This window comes from Myxine glutinosa, chromosome 12 (genome assembly GCF_964187855.1).
Source record: "Myxine glutinosa chromosome 12, kmMyxGlut1.1, whole genome shotgun sequence".
Lineage (NCBI taxonomy): Eukaryota > Metazoa > Chordata > Myxini > Myxiniformes > Myxinidae > Myxine > Myxine glutinosa.
Window position 1 is genome coordinate 7,350,713 of NC_136272.1, and position 24,715 is coordinate 7,375,427.

At 47.3% G+C, this 24,715-nt stretch overlaps 1 protein-coding gene across 1 annotated transcript; it reads left to right on the top strand.

Moving 5' to 3' along the window:
* The first annotated feature begins 2,816 nt into the window (after positions 1-2,816).
* Positions 2,817-24,541, top strand: GOSR2 (golgi SNAP receptor complex member 2). Its single transcript, XM_068102204.2, has 6 exons — positions 2,817-3,085; positions 4,289-4,353; positions 4,635-4,743; positions 12,968-13,100; positions 13,197-13,337; positions 23,773-24,541. The coding sequence occupies exons 1-6, from the start codon at positions 3,057-3,059 to the stop codon at positions 23,932-23,934; spliced, it is 639 nt and encodes a 212-aa protein (XP_067958305.1). The 5' UTR covers positions 2,817-3,056; the 3' UTR covers positions 23,935-24,541.
* Positions 24,542-24,715: the final 174 nt, after the last annotated feature.

The following is a 24,715-nucleotide window of genomic DNA, read 5'->3' on the forward strand; positions in this document are numbered from 1 at the left end:
CTTGTTCAGGTGTGTTTTGGAAAACTCCAGTCAGGCTTTCTTAGCAGTGGGGTCCTCCTGGGTCTCCTACCATAGAACCCCCATTCATCGAGTTGGCGAAGGGTGGTGCGAGTTGAAACAGCTTGAATCTATTTGGAAGTTGATCGAGGTGCTTTCTCCACCATTCAACAATCCTTCGCTGCAATCTTCGATCAAGTTTTCTCTTGCGGCCACGTCCAGAGAGGTTGGCTACAGTGCCATGGGCCTTAAACTTCCTGATAACATTGCGTACGGTGGACACAGGAACATCAAGGTCTCTGGAGATGGACTTGTAACCTTGAGATTGTCCATGCTTGGCTACAATCTTGTGTCTGACCTCTTCAGACAATTCTCTCGTTTTCGTTCTTTCCTCCATGCTCAATGTGGTACACACAGTGACACAAAACAGCAGAATGACTCCTTTTCTCTGTTCAAACTGGTTGAATGAGTGTTTTTTTATTTTATTGCAGGCACCTGCAGCTCACCACAGGTGAGTTAAATTCCAAAGTAAGGGAGAATCACCTGCTTGAAATCTAATTATTTCTAACAACTTCTAAAAGGTGCCAATAATATTGTCCGGGCCATTTTAGGATTTCTGTGTGGAATCAGCTAAGATTTAGTAATTTTTTCACCTTTTTTTGTTTTGTTCCACTGAAAACCAGAGATACAAATGTGGATACCTAAAGATTTTTTTATTTCAACAATTTTCTGGAAGAAATGATGAATTCTTTGTAAAAGTGCAAGGGTGCCAATATTTCTGGCCACGACTGTAAGTGTTTACCACACACCCCAAAGGATGACCGAACAGAAGCATCATTTAACCATAAGCCGAATCTTAGGAGTCCTATATACAGACTATTATATGACACTAGCAGAAGTACCCGGCATTGCCGGGCGGGGGAGGGGAGGGGGAGGGGGAAGGGGAGGGGGAAGGGGAGGGGAGGGGAACGGGGGGAGAGCGAGCCCCTTGGTAAAGCGAGCGATTTTTTTTTTCATAGCGTTCATCGCGTTCATAGCGTGATAGCGTTTCATATCGTTCATAGCGTGATAGCGTTTCATAGCGTTCATAGCGTTCATAGCGTTCATAGCGTTTCATAGCGTCATAGCGATTTTTTTTTTCATAGTGTTTCATATCGTTCATAGCGTGATAGCGTTTCATATCGTTCATAGCGTCACAGCGTCATAGCGATTTTTTTTTTCATAGCGTCATATCGTTCATAGCGTGATAGCGTTTCATAGCGTCATAGCGTTTCATAGCGTCATAGCGATTTTTTTTTTCATAGCGTCATAGCGTCATATCGTTCATAGCTTCATAGCGTTTCATAGCGTCATATCGTTCATAGCTTCATAGCGTTTCATAGCGTCATAGCGTCATATCGTTCATAGCTTCATAGCGTTTCATAGCGTTTCATAGCGTCATAGCGTCATATCGTTCATAGCTTCATAGCGTCATAACGATTTTTTTTTTCATAGCGTCATATCGTTCATAGCTTCATAGCGTCATAGCGTTCATAGCGTCATAGCGATTTTTTTTTTCATAGCGTCATATCGTTCATATCGTTCATAGCGTCATAGCGTCATAGCGTTCATAGCGTCATAGCGTTCATAGCTTCATAGCGTCATATCGTTCATAGCGTCATAGCGTTCATAGCTTCATAGCGTCATATCGTTCATAGCTTCATAGCGTCATATCGTTCATAGCGTCATAGCGTCATAGCGTCATAGCGTTCTTAGCGTCATATCGTTCATAGCGTCATAGCGTTCATAGCTTCATATCGTTCATAGCTTCATAGCGTCATATCGTTCATAGCTTCATAGCGTCATAGCGTTCTTAGCGTCATAGCGTTCATAGCTTCATAGCGTCATATCGTTCATAGCTTCATAGCGTCATATCGTTCATAGCGTCATATCGTTCATAGCGTCATAGTGTTCATAGCGTCATAGCGTCATATCGTTCATAGCGTCATAGTGTTCATAGCGTCATAGCGTTCATAGCGTTTCATAGCGTCATAGCGATTTTTTTTTTCATAGCGTCATAGCGTTCATAGCGTCATCACGTGATCGCGCTGACCGAATCAGCGCCCACCTGCTCTGATTCCGTTGATTCCGTGCGCTGAAATGCGCTGAGGTAAATATGAATAAAAAATATGGATCGTCAAATATTTTGAGTTCGGCCATGTTCGTCCCAGGCTCAATGGCCATGTCTATGCCAAATATCAAGCACGTAAGCCTCTCCGTTTAGGAGTCTATCGGTAACATTACACACACACACGCACACACACACACACACACACACACACACACACACACACACACACACACACACACACACACAAACACACACACACACACACACACACACACACACACACACACACACACACACACAAACTGTGTTTTATATATATAGATTAATGGATACACTATCTGTTTCGTCACAGATGATGATACCTGCGCTTTAATATGGCGGCCAAAAGATATCAAACCATTTTGTTGAAAATAAGGTTGATATTTATTAAAGTCAGGTTGTGCCCCTTTCCCTCTCAATTTGTTTTAATATCATTTTATTTTCCTTCTGGAATACGTCGGAGTTCCAGACGCAGTGGCGAGGTGTAAACGAGCATCGCATTGCGTTACCATCGTTACGACAAAAACCCTAATATTAAATGCTTTTTCACATAACGTTGTATATTACATACAAATGTTTCAAATCTGTCTCGAATATACCTTTACCTTAAGGTGTTTTGGTATTAGTGACGAATAGGATAAAAAGATTTGCAACATTTGCTGTTCTTGATACACTTCCGGTACGCCGCCCAGCCGGATGACGTGGGTGCGGTGTATGAAGCGGCTTTTGCACAAGTTTTGAGGTTTTGGGGTTTTGAAGTGTTTTTCCCCGTCTATCGAGTTTCTCAACAAGTCCATCTGACGTGTTCTTTCACGTTTCCTGGTTTCTCTGAAGTGTCTATCGACGGTTTGAGCTTCGGCCTCGCTGACGTGTCTCTTCCCAATTGACTTCGCTCTGTGGTCTGTCAGCCATGGATCATTTGTACCATCAGACGAACAAGTGAGAATTGATATGCCAGCGATGACGTTCTGGGAAAATAAATAAAGATACGGAGAGTGGATTAGGAGGCGGAAAGGAAATATTAAGACTAAGGTAAGAGTAGGAGGATTGGGGGGAAGAGGCACTGGAGGGGGGAAGACAAAAGGATGAGGAGGTAGAAGTAAGAAGTGCACACAGAGAGAGCAGTGTGGGAGGGGGGGAGATAGGAGAGCGGGAAGAAGGGGGGAAGAGAGTGGGAGTGGGAGGGGGGGGGGATAGGAGAGTGGGAAGAAGGGGGGAAAAGAGAGTGGGAGGAGGTAAGGAGGAGAGGAGAGTGGCAAGAAGGGGGGAAGAGAGTGGGAGGGGGTAAGGGAGAGAGGAGAGTGGGAGGAGGAGAGGAGAGTGGGAGGAGGAAAGGAGAGTGTTGGGAGGGGGTGGAGGAGAGTGAGGGGGGGGGGAGAGAAGAGGAGAGTGGGAGAGGGGAGATAGGAGAGGGGGCAGGGAAGAGAAGAGAGGAGAGGAGGATGGGATGGGGGAGAGTGGGAGGAGAAGAGGAGAGTGGGAGGGGGGGGGGAGAGAAGGGGAGAGGAGAGTGGGGGGGGGGAGAGAAGAGGAGAGTGGGAGAGGGGAGATAGGAGAGTGGGGGGGGGGGAAGAGAAGAGGAGAGTGGGGGGGGGGAGAGAAGAGAAGAGGGGAGAGGAGAGTGGGGGGGGGGGGGAGAGGAGAGTGGGGGGGGGAGAGGAGAGTGGGGGGGGGAGAGGAGAGTGGGGGGGGGAGAGGAGAGTGGGGGGGGGAGAGGAGAGTGGGAGGGGGGAGAGGACAGTGGTGGGGGGGGGGAGAGAAGAGGAGAGTGGGAGGAGGAGAGGAGAGTGGGAGGGGTGGGGGGTAAGAGAAGAGGGGAGAGGAAAGTGGGGGGGGGAGAGAAGAGGAGGAGAGGAGGAGGATGGGATGGGGGAGAGTGGCGGTTAATTTTCCATCAGACTATTGTAGTACTATGATAAAGTAAAGATGTATGTTTGGTTTGGTTTTAAATGTTCTAGTCTGAGAAGATAAGTCAGTGGCTTTATGTCCCTTTGGGATGAAGAGGATAAGTAAGTAATGACACAGTCGGCAGAAAAAGGCATATATGAGATGTTGTCATGGACTTGTCCTCCACGTTTTGATAAACACTTGAGATGTCGCCAGAAGGAGATTATTTATTTGTTTTTATGATCTGTGCTGCAGACAGGTCCATGAAATCCAGGCGAAGATGTGTCAGTTGGAAAAAGCAGACCCCAATTCTGTGCACTGTGAGTGTTTATTGTTCCGTTGTCTGCCTTCAGAACAAAACGTGCTGGTCATTGTACAAGTTTGGGTTTATAAACAATGTTCAGGGGGAAAAACAAGTTACCACCTCATTTGGTTGTGCTATCAACATCATCAACGGAGAGTTGTATTGTCAGTCGGTTGTTGTGTTGTTTTCTGGCTTTAGCTTTTTCTCGTGAATAATCCCGATGAACAAAATTAAAATGCCGATCTTGGTTCATGTGACGTATTCATTCCTGGCACACGACGATGGGCCGTTGTTCAGTGATAGAGAACGAGATCCGGGAGCAGATCGACGACATGTCCATCCGCACCGAACGGCTCGACGTGCTGGCACGGAAAGAGCCGCCGAGCCACAAGCAGAAAGCAAAACTGTGAGTTCCGGGTTGACATGTCCGTTATGTATTTTTCAAACATCTCTCGTGTTTATGTTTATCGATTTAAAAGAGATTCATTCTCACGTATTCTGAGTCATTAGGGTTTGAACTCTCCAATCACAAGTGCCACTTTAGATTGGTTGCTCATGATAGATAGTTCATTGGTATGCTGTCATACCATGTTACGAGACTTGTTCAACAAGTGTTAAAATTTAAACCTTTTGAACATTGAAGGCACTTTATCTCTGTCTCCTGATTGACAAATACTATTTTGGACATCAATTTTTATTTCAAACAAACTTCAACGTTTTAATGGAAGAGCTGGGTAATAACGGATGAGAGGCCAGTGCACGCATCTTCCATTAGCATTTACCGCAATGTTCACGAGCACAACACGAGGTATTCGCACTTTCAATGAATGGGATGTATTAGGTGAACTGTGCTGTTCAATACGAAGGCAATCAACGTATTGTGTAACACTTGGTAGTTACAACAAAAAATAACGAGAAAGGATATGAAAATGCATTTTTCATTTTCATTTCATCAAGCATCAAGCATTTTCTTTCGTGCATCATCACCTTCGAAAGTGTTGCGTTTACATTCTGTACGCCTGGCCATCTTAGCTACTTAACGTGCAGTGTAAACGAACCTTTTCTTTGTTATCAATGGTGATCTCAAGCTTGTGGAGGAGCTTGTATGTGTAATGTATTTGGGAGGACGACTCGGCCATCCTTGTGCTTTTAGTTTTACATGAATTAATAATAATAATAATAATAATGCATTTATTTTATATAGCGCTTTTCAGGAAGCCCAAAGACGCTTTGACAGAGTGCAAAACATAATGCATAGCAAAACATAAAGACAATTGCAAAAAAAAAAGAAGAATCAATAGGGAAATATTCAAAGCACAAAGGAGGGAGAAGGAGAGGAGATAGTCAGGGGTTAGATGCTGTGGGTTAAATGTTGAATGCAGTGTTGAACAGGTGGGTCTTGAGTGATGTTTTGAATGTGGTGAGTGAGGAGGAGTCTCTGATGGTGTGAGGTAGCGAGTTCCAGAGGGTGGGAGCAGCGATGGAGAAGGCCCTGTCCCCCCAGGATCTAAATTTGGTCCGGATGGGGGGGGGGTCAGGAGGTTGGTACCAGCAGAGCGGAGGTTGCGGGTGGGAGTGTGTCTGGAGAGGAGGTCAGCCAGGTAGGATGGGGCCAGGTTATGCAGGGCTTTGTAGGTCAAGAGGAGGATTTTGTACTGGATTCTCTGGGAGATGGGAAGCCAGTGAAGCTTGTAAAGGACGGGGGTGATGTGGTCACGGGTCCGGGAATGGGTGAGTAGACGGGCAGCGGAGTTCTGAATGTATTGGAGTTTATTGGTGATTGTTGAGGGTGAACCATAAAGGAGGCGATTGCAGTAGTCCAGACGGGAAGTGATGAAGGCGTGGATGAGGGTTTCTGCAGCCACGGAGGAGAGGGATGGACGGAGACGGGCGATGTTTTTCAGGTGAAAGAAGGCTGTCTTTGTGATCTGTTTAGTGTATTTGTCGAAGGAGAGGGTTTGGTCAAAGATTATGCCAAGATTCCGGATGTGAGGGGAGGTGGATACTGGGAAACCGTCGATGTTGAGGGCAAAGTTATGGGTGGACTTGGTGAGCGTTTTTGGGCCAATGATGATTATTTCAGATTTATCACAGTTAAGTTTGAGGAAGTTGATTTGAAGGCAGGATTTTATTTCAGTGATGCAGTTTGTCAGGATAGAGTGGGTGGCGGTGGAGATGGACTTGGTGGAGATGAAAAGCTGGATGTCATCGGCGAAGCAGTGGAATTGGAGACCATGACGGCGGATTAAGTGACCGAGGGGGGACAGGTAAAGGATGAAGAGGAGGGGGCCAAGAACTGAACCTTGGGGGAGGGGAGCAGTGGGGGATTTGCAGTTATTGATAGAGATGAACTGACGTCTGTCAGAGAGGTATGATTTAATCCAAGAGAGGGCAGTGCCGGTAATGTTAAAGGTGGTTTCAAGTCGGGTGAGGAGGATGGTGTGATCGATGGTGTCAAAGGCGGCGCTGAGGTCGAGGAGGATGAGAATGTTGAGGTTGCCAGCGTCAGAGGAGAGGAGAAGGTCGTTGGTGATTTTGAGGAGAGCAGTTTCAGTACTGTGGTTGGAGCGGAATCCGGATTGGAATGTTTCATACAGGTTATTGGCAGAGAGGTGATGTTTGAGTTGAGTGGCGACAGCGTTTTCCAAAACCTTTGACAGAAAGGGTAGGTTGGAGATGGGTCTGAAGTTATTTAGGGTGTCAGGGTTTAGTCCAGGTTTTTTCAGAATGGGGGTAACAGCAGCAATTTTGAGGGATGGTGGGACGATGCCTGTAGACAGGGAGGAGTTTATTGTTGCAATGATAAGTGGAGAGAGAGCAGGAAGGGAGGCCTTGACAAAGCTGGAGGGGATGGGGTCAAGAGTGCAGGTGGCAGTTTTCATTCCGATGAGGAGTTCAGAGAGGTCAGTTGGGGAGAATTGAGACAGGGGATGGCAGGATAAGGGGGGGCAGGTGGTTTGAGGGGGAGCGGGTGCGGCGGTGGTCAAGAGAAGGAATTGACTTGGAACGGTGTGTACCCTGGTCAGAATAGGTACACCGTATCCCTGCGTGTCGTAAGAGGCGACTAAGAGGGTTGGCGTCAGGAAGGGCATCCGGCCATAAAAACATTGCCTCAAAAAGAGAACCATGACAATTACAACTACATATGGGCAGGGTGCAGCCCGAAGTGGAGATCGGTTTTTGAGGTTTGGGACATGGAATGTAGGGACAATGACAGGGAGATCAGGAGAAGTGGTGGAAGTATTGGTCAGAAGAAGAGTGGACATATGTTGTGTGCAAGAGACAAGACGGAAGGGAAGTGGTGTGAGAATGGTGAAGGGTAGGCAGGGACAGAAATATAAGTTTGTGTGGCAAGGGTGCCCGGAGGGCGTGAATGGTGTTGGTGTCCTGTTTTCTGACGAGTTTGTAGACAGTGTGGTGAGTGTGACCAGAGTGAGTGATAGGTTGATGATGGTGAAAATGATGATTGGAAAGCTCTTGGTGAACGTCATCTCGGGATATGCTCCGCAGGTTGGTCGGAGCGGTGTAGAGATGGACAAGTTCTGGTGTGCGATAGACAAGCTGGTGGAAAACGTGAAAGATGAGGAAGTTGTTGTGGTAGGAGGAGACCTAAATGGACATGTGGGAAGGAGTATGGATGGTTTTGAGGGAGTTCATTGGGGTTACGGATATGGTGTGAGAAATGGAGAAAGTGAAAGGATTTTGGAGTTTGCTGATGGAGCTGCTTTGTTGATTTGTAATACTCAGTTCCAGAAAGGGGATAATAAGCTTGTTACATACACGTCAGGTGGGTCGATGACAACCGTTGACTACCTGATGGTGCGTAGGCGAGATAGGGGGCACCTCCGGGACACAAAGGTGATCCCGGGGGAGGAGGCTGTTTCACAGCACCACTTGGTTGTCTGCGACATAAGGGTGAAAGGTGCGAGGAGAGCTCGGCGGGTGAAGTACCAACCGAGAATGAAGGTGTGGAGGTTGAAAGAGGTAACAGTAAGGGAGGCATTAAAAGAGAGGCTGAGTCGGGTCGAGGATGATGTGGTTGAGCTTGAAAGTGGTTGGATGTCAATGAACGATAGTCTGTTGGGAGCCGTTGGTGAGGTATGTGGATGGACAAAAGGACCACCGAGGCACTCGGAAACATGGTGGTGGGATGATGAAGTTGGAAAGAGGATTGACGAGAAGAGGAAGAAGTTCAAGGAGTGGCAGAAGGCGAAGGGCACGGGAGCAGAAAAAGCAGAGCATGAAAGTTATAAGGTCGCCAAGAAGGCTGCAAAGAAAGAGGTAGCAAAGGCGCAGGAGACATGTAGGAAAATGTTCGGAGAACGCTTGGATTCGGAAGAGGGTCAGAGAGCGGTATTCAGGATTGCAAAGCAGATAGCGAAAGAGAGGTGTCATGTGATGGGGGTGAGTTGCTTGAAGGATGAAGTGGGACAAATCGTTGTGGACCCAGATGGAATTAAAGGAAGATGGAAAAGATATATGGAAATGCTGTTGAACACAGAGAATGAATGGGATGGCAACATAGAGAGTAACCCAGTTTTCGGACCGGCAGAGAAGATAACTGAGAAGGAAGTTGAGGAAGCGATCAAAGCAATGAAGAGTAGAAAAGCGGGAGGGCCGACAGGAGTTGTGGGAGATATGTTGAAGGCAGCAGGAAGTTGGGGTGTGAAGAGAATGACAGAGATCTGTAATCTGGTGGTGAAAGGTCACATTCCAGTGGATTGGGAACTGAGTACCCTCGTCCCTCTATACAAGGGGAAAGGTGACCCTCTGGAATGTGGCTCGTACCGAGCGATAAAGTTATTGGAGCATGGAATGAAGGTATTGGAAAGGGTGTTGGAGAGGAGGATAAGGAAGAAGGTGAAGATCGACGAAATGCAGTTTGGATTTATACCAGGAAGAGGAACGACAGACGCGCTCTTTATTGTGAGGCAGTTGCAGGAGAAGTAAATGGAGAAGAGGAAGAAGTTGTTTCTTGGGTTTGTTGATCTGGAGAAAGCATTCGATGGGGTTCCACACGAAGTATTGACATGGGCATTGAGGAAGTTAGAAGTGGAGGAATGGTTGATCAGAGTAGTGATGGCAATGTACAAAAGAGCGTGCACAGCTGAAAGGACGAAGGACGGGAACAGTGGTGAGTTTGAGGTGAAGGTGGGAGTGCATCAGGGGTCGGTACTAAGTCCACTACTATTTGTAGCTGTGATGGAGGTGCTGGCTCAGACCGTAAAGGAGGGTTTACCGTGGGAGTTGTTGTATGCAGATGATCTGGTGTTTATTGCGGAAAGTATGGATGGACTGAAGGAAAAGATGAACAAGTGGAAGGAAAGTATGGAGACAAAAGGTCTGAAGGTGAATATAGGAAAGACGAAGGTGATGGCAAGTGGTAAAGCATGTGGTGAGGTGGAAAGAACTGGGAAGTGGCCCTGTGCTGTGTGCAGGAAGGGTGTCGGAGTGAACTCCATTCATGTACAATGTGCGCTGAGTGGGTTCATCAAAAATGTAGTGGTCTGAGAGGGTCATTTACCAGTGTGGCAGCTACATTCAAATGTAAGGTGTGCACAGAGGGAGCTGCAGATGGAGCAAATGTTGAGTTGGATCTTGGAGACGGCGTGAAGCTGGAAGGTGTGAAAACATTTTGCTATCTCAGAGACATGCTGAATGGAGAAGGTGGATCAGACTCGGCAACGGTTGCTCGAGTGAGATGTGCATGGAAGAAGTTTCGGGAACTGAGTGGCATGCTGATGAGGAGGGGAGTGTCATTGAAGCTGAAGGGAAAGGTGTATGCTGCATGTGTGAGAAGTGTTATGATTTATGGAAGCGAGACATGGGTAATGAACGTAGAGCAGCAACGAAGGCTGGAAAGGGTGGAAATGCGAATGGTTCGGTGGATGTGCGGAGTGTCGCTGAGAGAGAGGAAGACAAATGATGAATTGCGAAAGATGATGGGAATAGAGCCTGTGATTGATGCTGTGAAGAGGAACAGGTTGAGATGGTTTGGTCATGTGTTGAGGAAGGATGAAAGTGACTGGTTGAGAAGAGTGATGGAAATGAATGTAGAAGGAAGTAGAGGACAGGGAAGACCGAGAAAGACTTGGCTAAAGACGGTGGAAGACATGCGGGCAAGGGGGTTAACAAGGAGAGATGCAGAAAATAGGGCAAAATGGAGAAGATTGTCATGGGGACCGCAAGGCTAACCCCCGCTCTTGCAGGGAAAATGGTCTTAAAATGCATGTTGTTGTTGTTTTTTATGAAAATGCAAAGCCCGTCCGCGTCTGTTTGTATTCAGACGTCGTCATCTTCCGTATGCTCAAAATAATGACAACGGTTTTCAAAAAGTACACAATGAAAATTGACGATTTTATGCAACCTTAACCTTTGACCTTTTGATCTAAAAATAAACAAGCAATTGACTCCTACCTTTTGATTAGTGAACCAATTCAGTGACCTGATATGCAAATTCTTTAAATTTTAGGTAAATAGGGTGGAAATTGATGATTTTACGCAACCTTGACCTTTGACCTTTTGATCTAAAAGCAAACAAACAATCGGCTTGTCGCTTTTGATTGATGAACCAATTCATTGATCCAATATGCTAATTCTTAAAATGGCAGGTTGACATGGCAAATCGGAAGAAAATTGACAATTTTGTGACGCTGACCTTTTACTTTTTGACCAAATTATTAATTTACCTCCTCCATATTCTCATCATAAAGCTTTGTTGAAAATTTGATTACAAAACTGGAATGGTAGATTGAAATTTCAGGTCAATTGGATGAAAATTGACAATTTTATGTGAAGCTGACCTTTGACCTTTTGACAAAATTATTAACTTGCCTTCTCCGTATTATCATAACTAGGGCATGCCCGTACTATATATATATATCTAAAATTATATCCCCCCCCTCTATTTACATGAAATGGTTTGGTCCAAAGCGAACGGCTTGCGAGTACGGTGACAATCCCCCCCCTCTATTTACATGAAATGGTTTGGTCCAAAGCGAACGGCTTGCGAGTACGGTGTTTTTTATCGGACCCGTGGAATTATAGATATTAGTTTTAATTAGTTTTAAAACATAGTTTAACGCCAACATAGTTTGCCAACGTGAAATATATGAATACGCTCTCAAATGTGCCGTCCGAGGCAGAGTCTGTTCGCCACGTTCGGCACACGTGATAACTCGCTGCTCTCTGATTGGTTGAATCGTTTTTTGGACATAGCTCGGTAACTACTTGTCCGATTAATATGAAACCTTGAAAAGGCACATCCTCGGGTCCCCAGCAATATACCTGGCAAGTTTAAAGTATATCGGACCCGTGGTTGTCGAGAAACAGCGGTCACAAACAAACATACAAACATACAAACATACACACACACAGAGATTAGTGGAATTATAGATAGATAAAGCTTTGGTGAAAATGTTATGACAATAGCTCAAATGGTTAAAAAAAAGTTGTGACCCGGACAAACACAGCCACAGACAGAAAGCCAGAGACAGACAGATACACATATGTGATTGCACACACAGTTGCGTGGGGGACGGCATGCGGGAGAGCAAACAGTTTACGTTTTGTTATCCCACTGATAGGCCAGATCTCAATCTGGATCTAAACCAAAATCTAATCGGCTTGTTCTTGTCACACACCCAACCTACCCACCAAGTTTCATCCGAATCTGTCCATAACGTTTTGATATCCTGCTCACAGACACAGAAACAGATAGGGGTCACTACATAACCTCCATCCACCTTAGGTGGTGGAGGTAATAAACACAAAGAGCTTCCTCAACTTCCTTCTTAACTTCCTCGACTTCCTTCCTCAACAAAAGCTTCAACTTCCCTCTCAGTTATCTTCTCTGCCGGTCCTAAAACTGGGTTACTCTCTATGTTGCCATCCCATTCATTCTCTGTATTCAACAGCATTTCCATATATCTTTTCCATCTTCCTTTAATTCCATCTGGGTCCACAACGATTTGTCCCACTTCATCCTTCAAGCAGCTCACCCCCATCACATCACACCTCTCTTTCGCTATCTGCTTTGCAATCCTGAATACTGCTTTCTGACCCTCTTCCGAATCCAAGCGTTCTCCGAACATTTTCCTACATGCCTCCTGCGCCTTTGCTACCTCTTTCTTTGCAGCCTTCCTGGCTGCCTTATAACTTTCATGCTCTGCTGTTTCTGCTCCCGTACCCTTCGCCTTCTGCCACACCTTGAACTTCTTCCTCTTCTCGTCAATCCTCTTTCCAACTTCATCATCCCACCGCCATGTTTCCGAGTGCCTCGGTGGTCCTTTTGTCCATCCACATGCCTCACCAACGGCTCCCAACAGACTATCTTTCATTAACATCCAACCACTTTGAAGCTCAACCACATCATCCTCGACCATACTCAGCCTCTCTTTTAATGCCTCCCTCACTGTCACCTCTTTCAACGTAATGTTTGAAATGTATGCCTTTAAAACGTTTGATAATGAAGCAACGGCCGAGTAAACGAGCACCATGACTGCTGAAGAAAAGAAAAGAAAAGAAGCAAAACGAGTTACAAAAAGCCAACACCACCAAAGGGGTTTACGCTAATTACTGTATATACATATATTTGTGGCATGTGGTTGAATACGTATGCGTTTTGGCAGGCGGGTGCAGCAGCTGCAGTACGACGTAATGCACCTTCGTGCCGCGTTGCAAGCATGCCAACAACGCCGCGAGCAACGGGAGCAGCGTGAAAGGGAAAGGGAGGAACTGCTAAAGAAACCATTCAGCACAAACGTAGGTAACGCCATGATATCGGTATACCCAAGAACTGTAGTGGACCGTGCGGGCCACCATCCCACGGCTCCGTCCCTTCTCTCTGCTTGTGTCTAGGATGCGGATACGGCAATCGCAATGGATGAAGCATTGCAAGTGAACACTTCTTTGCACAATGCGCACCATGGTCTTGACGAATTGCTGGGCAGTGGCCGAGGAATCCTGGACGGACTGCGAGACCAACGCCAAACGCTGAAGGTGCATCTCACTGCTCGAACTTGTTCCACCTTGCTTTTGCTCTCTGAAAACTCTGAATTAGCGATTGTAGTGAGTAAACCTGTTCAAGGACTCGTAAACCGTTTCTAGTGAAACAAACTGGCTTGGCTACATCCTCTGATCACAATGTGGTTTCCAAGATAGTTTCAGAGGAGTAGTTGGGTCCAGAACCTCGATTCCGTGACCATTTTCTGGCTAGTAAGGTTTGACGATTGATTTGACTTCTATGGACCTTATATAAAAAAATTAGCACCCATGACCCTCCCAAAAATCCCGGCATTTTTTCCTATAGGCCCATAATAATTCACAAACACATTACCTTTTTAAACGGTGGATAATGCTGTTAAACACCAACCACCAACCAACCACACACCCGGGGGTGTATTCGAGTTAGAAATTCACATGGGGGGGGGGGGGGGGGAGTGGGTCACACACACACACACGGATACTCGTGCAAAAAAAATTTTTTAAATAAAGATTTCACCATTTTATTTCCTGTAGCTATGAAACGCATTTTCTTTGGACGGTGTATAATCGCTCCGAACAAAACAGGCATTACCTGGTTACAAAGTAATCATGGATTAAAGCCAAACGTTGTTAATAAATATTGTATTCTATAGTTAGTTTTCATTATTATGTACATTTTTGAAGTACTATTTTTCATTCCATGGTTGGAAAAGAGTTGACTCGCTTTAAACAAACACTGTGTGTACACCCCCCAGGAACATGGAAAAATATAATTAGACTTCGGTTCGATCCCGAAATTCAGTATTCAGTCGCTGTACTTTACGAAGTGATAATATAAATAACGAAGTCCTGGGAACGTTCTCTCCTCTCCTTCTCCTTTCCCTCTCTCATTCCCCTATTTAATTGTCCTCTCCTTCCCCGTGCCCACATAAGTCAACACATTCAAAACTGCTGTTGGAATACATTTTGCCGATTGAAAAAATATCTCTCGGCAATCTCCCGTCTGTTTATTTATTTATTTTACACATGTGAATTACATCGATGGAATGAATGGAGTGTTCAAACAGGATTACCTTGAGATGAATGAAACTGGAACGAAGAAATATCTGTCAGCAATTTTGAATGAAGCTCTGCCCCTCCCCACATTGTTGACTTTTTTGTGACGACTGTCACCAAAACAGAAGAGTAATATATCTTAATGGAAAAGAGAAAGCGAATTTTTAATATATCTCAACATTTTCCTGCCTGAGTTATTTGGGCGGTATATGATATCGCGTGCCACCGTGCCGCGATTTAAAAAATATTTTCCCGTGTGTGCGTGAATTTTCTCAATTATTGCTGAAACCGAGTCTAAAACCATCGATAAAAAATGAAATCAGATGGTGAATTAGAGTGCAGATAAAGCTGTGAGGGAGACTCGATGAACTTTGTTGCAGGCCTTTGAAAATTCATTTCTTTCTATAAACTAACTTTCATCGAATTTTCTTCCCGTTTTTTTTCAACCGAGTCTAAAAGCATGTTAGCGACTGTGAAAAATGAAATGAGATATCGAATTAGAGTTGAAATAAAACTGTGACAGAGAGCAAGACACCACAGGCCAAACAAAAGAGGCCTCAAAGCTATGCGAGTAAACAACTTGGTGGATATTTGTTTTTAAAGCCCCTCCCAGACCGGGGTATAGTCACACCCCCGGACAGACAGACTGACTCACTCACAGAATATATATATACAGGGGGCTGCAAAAGTAGGTATGAATGAAGGAATGAATACAGTAATGAAAAACAAAACGTGCGCACAAAACATATTTTATTGATTATATACAAGCATATCAATAATAAGCATATCAATAATAAACATATTGTTACAGACGTGGCTTGGATGTTATTTACCGAGCGGTTTTGGTATGACCACGTCTGCACAAGTTACCCGATTATACCCGAACGTCGACTAATCGCGCTGCGCTAGGTCAATAAAGGCAATAAAGGAAAAGGACACACGGCTGGGTTTCAAATGACACGACACCCAGGGTTCAGTTCTCAAGACCTCCGGAGGAGATTATATTCGTTCGGAAGGTCAGATTACAGGGACGAGAGGTACAACATAGAAAGACAAGCACTTAGACACAATCTTATATTATTCCCAACAGACGACAGATAAACGGGACAAGGCTGACTCACACGGGGGTTGATGGCAGGAAAGCGGTTGTCGATGGCTCCAGGTGCACCTGGGCTCAGGGCAGGATCGACCCGGTCCGGTCCAGAGATGCGGAAGGTTGCACAGCGCTCGAGGTGGCGTCTTTTCGTCTCAAGCTGGGGGCGCATCTCACGTCACATCCGGCGCGGGGCCGCGTATATCCGGCGGGGAGTGACACGCCCTCGGCTCGTTAGCTCCGCCTCGTGGAATCGGCACGTTGCTTCTCATTGGGTGCGTGCGGGGGGGTTACCGGCTCCGCCCTTGACGAGGAGCTGACAAGGAGCCCCTTTGTGGTAACCCCGTGGAGCGCATGGTCTGGAGCGCGTTGTCTGGAGCGCATTGTCGATGGCGGCTAACCGAGCCGGTGGGAGGACGCACACTCCCCCCCGCGCAGCGCCGTGCCCCTCTGTTGTTGTAGACGGGGAAGAAGAAAGGAGGAGGTATGGGAAAGGTCCTAAACTCACTACTGGTGCCATATAATCACATTCTGGTGCAACGAAGAGTCATAATTAATGGAAACGAGGCCTTAACTGACATAGACTAAGAATAACTAGCAAGATGTCCGAAAGTGGTCTACGTGTGGTGCGGTGGACCTGGGCACGACATTTAATGGGGGAAAAAGGGGAAGGTCGGCTCTACTGATTGTTGTTTACAGACAATGGGACTAGGGAATGGGGGATTGGGGATAGTTGGGGAGTATTGGGGAAAATAGGGGAATATTTACAAGCGGATATGGAGGCCAATTCCATATTCGCAACATTGCACCCTTCTCTACCCTCGGGGCGTCCCGACCCGATAAATTTTTACCTACTTTAGTGTGGCACGCAATGTAGTTCCCTCTACTATTAACTCTACCCTGAGTGCGACAGTTTTACAGATATTCACGAATGAGTAAATATGTCCCCCTGCGACGTTGCACCCTTCTCCTCACAGAAACACACCCACAGGATAACCGAATCCGGAAAGAATTCTCAAACTAAACATACAGCCGGTAGGGAGCATTATTTACACAAGACTACGCTGATATTTACACTACGATCCAGGACCTGTTTTTGGAGGAACACATGCAGATGTTATGCATAGAGAGAGCACGCATGCTAGCATCGATACACCAACCCACGAGTGCTCTGTGGCCGACGGCCTTTAATAACGTGCAGAGCACCCCTTCCAAGCATCAAGCACCACCCCATCACACAGTGAGCACCATCCGGTGCACCAATAAAGTGTTTATAAATCATTGTGTGGTGTCGCAGCCGGCCGATGTTCTGCCGCTGGTCTTGCCTTCGTGTGGTGCACTTGGCCTTCTTACTTCTTTTCAAAAATAAAGAAAGGCGCCAACCGCGTCCATTTCTGTATTTTGGCCTTCAGTGGTGTCAACTATAAGTGGTTCACCTGTTTGGCATAGGTGCCACGTTGACCCATAGGTCCTTCCACGGGTGGTGCTTGGCCGCAAAAGAACTGCGGTCCATTGTGGGTGGCCACAAACATTGCGGTCCGTATGGTGTATCGATCCAAGCAGCAAGCAGCGAAAGTGCAGGCCCACAACTGCGTAGCCAGCACCGCTCTCTCCTCTCTCTCTACCCCAAAGCCAGATCCTCGGAGGTGGGAGACAAAAGAAGAAGACAAGTGAGTAAGGTGGTAAGGGCGCAAAAGTGCACGCAATGCAAGGTAATGCACACTGGGGGCACATGGGAACCAGGTGAGACAGGTACGTTCCTACCGTACGCTCCCCCCCCCCCCCACCAGGTAACCTACATGGCCCCTCCCTTACCCCTTACTGTATCCACACAACACAACACTACCCATAAACATCTACTTTACAAATCAACAAACATCCCTACTGTCTTCCCCGTTCCTCCCATAAACCAAATTCGTCTTCTCTCCCTCCTAACCAATCAAATTTGCCATCTTCAACTTTCATCAAAATTTGCCATCTCCAACTCAACATCATAATTTGCCATCACCAATTCATCATCAGTCCCTCCTAAGGAGGGAGAGATGGAATCACCCCAATGTCTCATCCACGTCGTGATGCGTCTCACAAATCCTCACAATCTCATTTCCTGCAACAAAACAAAGAAAACACAGGTGTGGAGTCATCATCATCACCACAGGTAAGTGGCTGCGTATGGTGCGACAGGTTCATCAATCCTAACTATTTCCTAAATGACTTTAACAACTTTACACTACCCGGGGTCTTTCTCCGGCCAAACCATTGGCCCTCTTACACTATGGGTTCTAAAAACCAATTCCCATTGGCCAGACTGTGGTGCTTTTCAATTTGGGGTCTCACTCCCCCGATTCATCTCCCGGTGCCCTCGCACAATTTCTGGGCTGTGGCGTGTACCTCTCCCAGTGGGTCTACCCACCTGCACACCTCCACCACTGCAGTTGCCTCCGAGCTTACCTGCTCCTCACCCTAACCTAACTACCTGGGGAAGGCCCTCTGGCTCTCTCCCCACTCGGTGCCCTCTCTGGCACTGGGCTACCCGGGTCCGTCCTCCGGATCCTCGGGCCCCATCCACAACTCTACCGGCTCCCAGAGCCCACCTGCGGCCTCACCTGGCCGACATCCTCACAGTGGTGGAGTGCCCAACCAACTACACACACTAACAGGCTACACGCCCAGCCATTTCCACAACACTAATGCACCCATCCACAACACCATTCTGCCACCGCACCACAAATGCCAATATCCAACCACAATTTACCTGTACCCTCTACCTAACACTTACACTACCCGCCCCGGGTACTCGTGAAAGGGGTCCACTCTTCCCCCATCCACACCTTCGCACCATGCACACCACTCCGTACCACTTACTCCAACTCTCTCCACACACCTGTACCTGCACACCTGTGCTCTCACACCTGGTGCCACCTGCACCCTTCTCTCCCCAAGCGCATTCGCGCTGCTCCACAACACTCACTACTCATACACGGCTCCACACACCTGTCCAGTTGCACACCTGTGCAATCACACCTGTTCAATTCTCACACACACGGCATCATCTCAGCTAACTACTCCCTTCTGAAACTTGCGCTTCCCAGTCGTCCCTTTAAACTATTGCGCTCCCACGTCATTATCATCCACACTAAACTACCTGCGTCCCCACTACAGGTATCAGTCACTAACTAAACTTAACGTTACCTAATGTCAATCTCTTCTAGATCCCTACAATATAACCTAACCCACCCGGGCTAGTTTTCACTGCCATACACCCCATAATCTAGTGCTCCTTTGCCCCCACATGGGAAGGATGGTGGATTTGCCATCCCACCACATCGGGGGTCTCTCACTACCAATTTTGCACATCAAATTTCAACAAATTAAAAATTTGCCAATCACTGCCCATCATCTGCCAATCACTACTGCCAATCCCTTGCCAATCATCAAATTTTGTTTTTCTCTAATTTTGGGTCCAAAACACTAACCTCATCACCCAGTCTACTCACTAATACCTCTCGGTGCGCCAATCCCTGTCCAAAGCCCGGCTTCGTAAAGCCAAGCCATGAATGCGGGTTGTTCTGTGCCAGCGGCTGGATGCGTCCAGCACTCGGTGCAGGGAAGGAGGTTTACCCGGGCCGAGATCCCACGCACCATCTCGGCACGGAGCCATCCCATGGCTCGATCTCGGCCTGCCGGAATGCCTCACCAAAAAGTGGTCGCCATGACGACCCTTCCTATCCTGCCGCCCGCTCCGCCTGGTGGAGCACGGACGCGGCCGTTCAAAGCGAGGCCCAGCACGCACCGAGGGCCCGCTTCGGCTAAAAGTCGCTCTAACCTCTAACCCGTGTAACGTCGATGCTTCACCTGCATGCTTACACCCCGCAGCCCGTTCCTTGCTCACACATCCAGCCGTGCCCATGCTCCTCGTACCTTTCCTTACACACCCAGGTACACCCATTCCACTCACAGCCTTGGTCACACACCTGACCACCGAACACTTTGGCACACATTCGTTGGTCGCACACCTCACCAAAACACCTCTTCGCACCCCCTCCTCGGTCACCTCCTCTGTGACAATCACAGGTGTGCTCTCATTCGCACACCCAACCACGTGCCTCACCACCAACTCCACCGTGCATTCCCACTCACGCTCTACCATTCCAGGCGTGCATCCTTCCATCCCAGGTGTACATCCTCGCTCACCTGTCACAACCAACTCACTCTCCTTGTCACTCTCACTACTCTCACCTCCATTCTTGACAGCGTACTCACCCTTACTCTTGACAGCGCACTCTTTCCCCATGCACCTGTCCGTTACACACCTTTCTCGCGCACACCCTTGCGCACACTCTCCCGTCACACCCTCTGTAACACTCACCACAGGTGTGCATTCTTCCTTGCCTTTGACAGCGCACTCTTTCCCCATGCACCTGTCCGTCACACACCTTTCTCGCGCACACCCTTGCGCACACTCTCCCGCTACACCCTCTGTAACACTTACCACACCGCGCTTCCATGTGCTCCCTCGCACACGCGCTGCGACCGACTCGCTCTCGCCAGCACCCTCGCTACTCCTTGGCACGCACTTTTTCCTCACACACCCCAGAGTCTGACTTTCTCGCACACCTCCTTTTTCGCACACCAGACCTGTCGCACACTTCACCAACGGCCTCTCACGAACACCCGGGTCTATCTCGACCCCCAAGCTTATTAAATCCCCTGGCGCATCATACGCACGACCATATTGGTCACCACTTACACCGGGTCCTCTTCCTCTTCGCTTCTCCTCCATCACCTGCGAATCCCTCATCCGGTTAATGAGCACATCATCACGATCCAAACACAGACTTTGGACCAATTCTTTTATCTCCTCTTTTATCTCTTTCTTATCCCCTCTCCGTCGCTTCTTAATTTCGCTCATCCCTTCTTCCACTTCTTCTAATTTGTGCTTCACCTCTTTTATTCCCCGGTACGTCTCCTCAAGCTCATCCTCTAAGGCTACCTTGACCGTTTCCAGGTGCGTCCTCACCTGCCGGTCCTTCGTCTCCATAACCTCTATCACCTCGTCCAGCCTCGTTGTCAGTCCCTCACGTACCATCTGACATTCCCTCTTTGTCGCTATTAAGTCGTTTTTTATGTCGTTTTGTGTCGCTTTTAAACCTCCTAATACCGCAGTGTTCCTTTGAACCTGCTCCGTTAGTCCTTTTTGTCCCTCCGTCAGCTGTTCCACCTCCTGCGTCAGGACCTCTATGCCCCCTTGTAACTTTACAGTCCCCTTTCTCACCTCCTTCTCCATGTGCTCCTTACAGTGCCTCACCTCCTCGCGCACTCCTCCGACCTCCTCACTCACACCTCTTCTGATCTCTTCTCCCATCACTTGCATCTCCTGCCCAGATGCCACCCTCATCTGCTCCATTTCCTCCCTGTGAGCATCCAGTTTGGTTTCTACCCCCATTCTGACCCCCTCTATCTGCTGCCCCATTTGGTTAACTTCCCTTTCCGCTTGGTCCCTCATGTCCCTCAATTTGCCTTCCATGGTGTTTTCTAACCCCTCTAACCCTTTTTGCATCCCTTCCATTTGATTCTCTTGAGCGGCCATTCTGTTTTCTACCCCCGTTAACCCATGTTTCACTCCCTCTATCTGATTCTCTTGAGCGGCCATTCTGTTTTCTACCCCCATTAACCCATTTCTCACCTCTTTTATCCCGTTGTCTAACCCCTCAAAATTATTGTCTAACCTCCCAAATTTCTTGTCTAACTCCTCAAAATTATTGTCTAACCCCTCACTGGTACCCCTCGCTTCGTCCCTCATTACCCACAATTGCTCACCCTGAGCATCCATCCGGTTCCCCATTACCCCCAATTGCTCATTCTGAGCCTCCATCCGGTTCCCCATTTGTCCCATACTGCTTTTCAAACCTCTAATTTGGTCTCCCAATTGCTCACCCATTTGTTCCATAAGGGCCCTCATTTGCAGGATAAGGTTCGAATCCACCATAAGGTTCGGATAAGGTTCGAATCCACCAGTGGCGCCACTACGGTCGCGGGCGTGGACGCCGCGGCCACCTCGTGCATGACAACGCTATTTTGCGACCCTGCCGCCCTCACTGCTTCGCTCTCCTCTTGTCCCTCAATTTGGTCCTGGATCGACCCTACCTCACTCTCCTCTACCGGACCCCAGCTGTCTTGGTCTGCCATAGCGCGACTTTCAAAATTCGGGTTTTTATACAACAAAACAAATTTCGGCCGTTATAATTTCGCGCGGGAAACGCGCTCCGAATCGATTCTACTTGTTACAAATTTGGGCCTAATAACGCGCGGGAAACGCGCTCCGAATCGATTCTACTTGTTACAAATTTGGGCCTAATAAATTTAGTCCCGGGTTCGAATTCCACTCCTCGACACCAATTGTTACAGACGTGGCTTGGATGTTATTTACCGAGCGGTTTTGGTATGACCACGTCTGCACAAGTTACCCGATTATACCCGAACGTCGACTAATCGCGCTGCGCTAGGTCAATAAAGGCAATAAAGGAAAAGGACACACGGCTGGGTTTCAAATGACACGACACCCAGGGTTCAGTTCTCAAGACCTCCGGAGGAGATTATATTCGTTCGGAAGGTCAGATTACAGGGACGAGAGGTACAACATAGAAAGACAAGCACTTAGACACAATCTTATATTATTCCCAACAGACGACAGATAAACGGGACAAGGCTGACTCACACGGGGGTTGATGGCAGGAAAGCGGTTGTCGATGGCTCCAGGTGCACCTGGGCTCAGGGCAGGATCGACCCGGTCCGGTCCAGAGATGCGGAAGGTTGCACAGCGCTCGAGGTGGCGTCTTTTCGTCTCAAGCTGGGGGCGCATCTCACGTCACATCCGGCGCGGGGCCGCGTATATCCGGCGGGGAGTGACACGCCCTCGGCTCGTTAGCTCCGCCTCGTGGAATCGGCACGTTGCTTCTCATTGGGTGCGTGCGGGGGGGTTACCGGCTCCGCCCTTGACGAGGAGCTGACAAGGAGCCCCTTTGTGGTAACCCCGTGGAGCGCATGGTCTGGAGCGCGTTGTCTGGAGCGCATTGTCGATGGCGGCTAACCGAGCCGGTGGGAGGACGCACACTCCCCCCCGCGCAGCGCCGTGCCCCTCTGTTGTTGTAGACGGGGAAGAAGAAAGGAGGTATGGGAAAGGTCCTAAACTCACTACTGGTGCCATATAATCACATTCTGGTGCAACGAAGAGTCATAATTAATGGAAACGAGGCCTTAACTGACATAGACTAAGAATAACTAGCAAGATGTCCGAAAGTGGTCTACGTGTGGTGCGGTGGACCTGGGCACGACATTTAATGGGGGAAAAAGGGGAAGGTCGGCTCTACTGATTGTTGTTTACAGACAATGGGACTAGGGAATGGGGGATTGGGGATAGTTGGGGAGTATTGGGGAAAATAGGGGAATATTTACAAGCGGATATGGAGGCCAATTCCATATTCGCAACAATATTAATCCCTCAAATATTCAAACTGTTTGCCCCCGGCATTCACACACTCCACTAGTCGAGTGTGGACACCCATGCACACTCTGGCACAAAAGTCTTTATCAGCATCAATTTCCTGGCAAGCCTCCCGTATGAACTGAATCATGGCATCAACAGAACGTGGCTTGCGTGCGAAAACCCTGTCTTTTACACATCGCCAGAAAAAGAAGTCCATGGGGGTGAGATCCGGCGAACGTGGTGGCCAGTCAACGGGTCCCCGACGTCCAATCCACCTATAATCCTTACTGTATACCTACTTTTGCAGCCCCCTGTATATATATATATATATATATATATATATATATATATATATATATATATATATATATATATATATATATATATACGTATATATATAAAATATTATGAAACGATATCCCCACTCAAGGGGTTTTGTGACTTGATATTGCCCCCTCAGGTCCCCTCGACACTATCGCCGAAGTAAATTTTATTATCGGGAATTTACGTATAATGAAGAGGCACAGTCTGATATTTTCAATGACCTAATGTAACACAAGTAATAGTAATAATAATTGGCAATAATAGAGGATAATAACATGACTTCTGCCACTCCCATAGTGAGCGGGTGTTCTAGTGTATATAATGGTAATTGAAATGAACTTCAATGGAACATTTGTAACTGTGTAGAGTAGCATGTTCAGTTTATAATCCCTCAAAATACCGTCGGTTTTTTTTTTGTAATCTGTTTTGTAGAGCAGAGATACATTATGTAAATACCTTTTTTAATGATTTGTGCCAACTGTTTTTTGCAGGGTGCTCGAACAAAACTCCTGGATCTCGCAAACACACTTGGCCTTTCAAACACAGTTATGCGCCTTGTGGAACGGCGGGGGGGACAAGACCGAGTCATTCTGGTCGTTGGCATGATCATTACGTGCATAGTCATGGTGCTCGTCATAAAGTACCTCACGTGAGGTCACCGTGCTCTTCCATTCACCTAAGTTCTGGCTGCTTCTTATCTCCTTCCTGGTCTGGTGCCGAACAAGGCTCATGCAGTTGTGGCAAGGCCTCATCCTAACCCATAATAAATCTCACCATCTGTCGACAAATAAATCTGGCACCCCAAGCGGCTAGAGATCAAATATGTAAAAGGTAAATAAGTTGACATGAGCAGATCAATATAAATAAATATTACCGAGTGGGCTGACAGTCTTCTCTTGAGGTTGTAGTCCTGACCTCTGCTGATTTGAGGGAACCCCGTAGGAGCCCACTTGAATCAAAAAGTCTAAAACCGAGCGATCCTGCAGGCCAGAGTAGAAGGATTATCGGGGTTGAGCAATCGGTTGGTATATGAGGGGTGAGTAGGGATCCAAAGTTTCAGGGGGTAACCCCTCCTAGGAGCCACCAAGATCCAAAATTGAAGTCTGAGTGATTGTACAGGGCATTGAGTAGAGGGCTGTATCGGATTTCCACACATTCCATTGGTAAATAAGTGACGTGTAGGGATCTGATGCTTGGGGGATATCCCTTTCTGGGAGCCCCTTTGAACAAAAAAAAAATTAAAAATCAAGTCCGAGCGATTGACAGGCTACTGTCTTGTGTTCATGTGTCAAGTTTCACAACAATCAGCCAGGTGATAATGGAGTAGTTAAAATAGCTAAAAGAGTTAACGGAAGGACAGACGACCAGGCATCACGACCCATTTTACAAGCTCATATATTTGAGAATCGAGATGACATGACCTAATAATTGTGT

Coding starts and splice junctions, on each gene's coding strand:
- GOSR2 (XM_068102204.2), top strand. CDS start 3,057: ATGGATCATTTGTACCATCAGACGAACAA. Junction 4,354..4,634: donor AGACCCCAATTCTGTGCACT/GTGAGTGTTTAT, acceptor GCCGTTGTTCAG/TGATAGAGAACGAGATCCGG. Junction 13,101..13,196: donor AGAAACCATTCAGCACAAAC/GTAGGTAACGCC, acceptor GCTTGTGTCTAG/GATGCGGATACGGCAATCGC.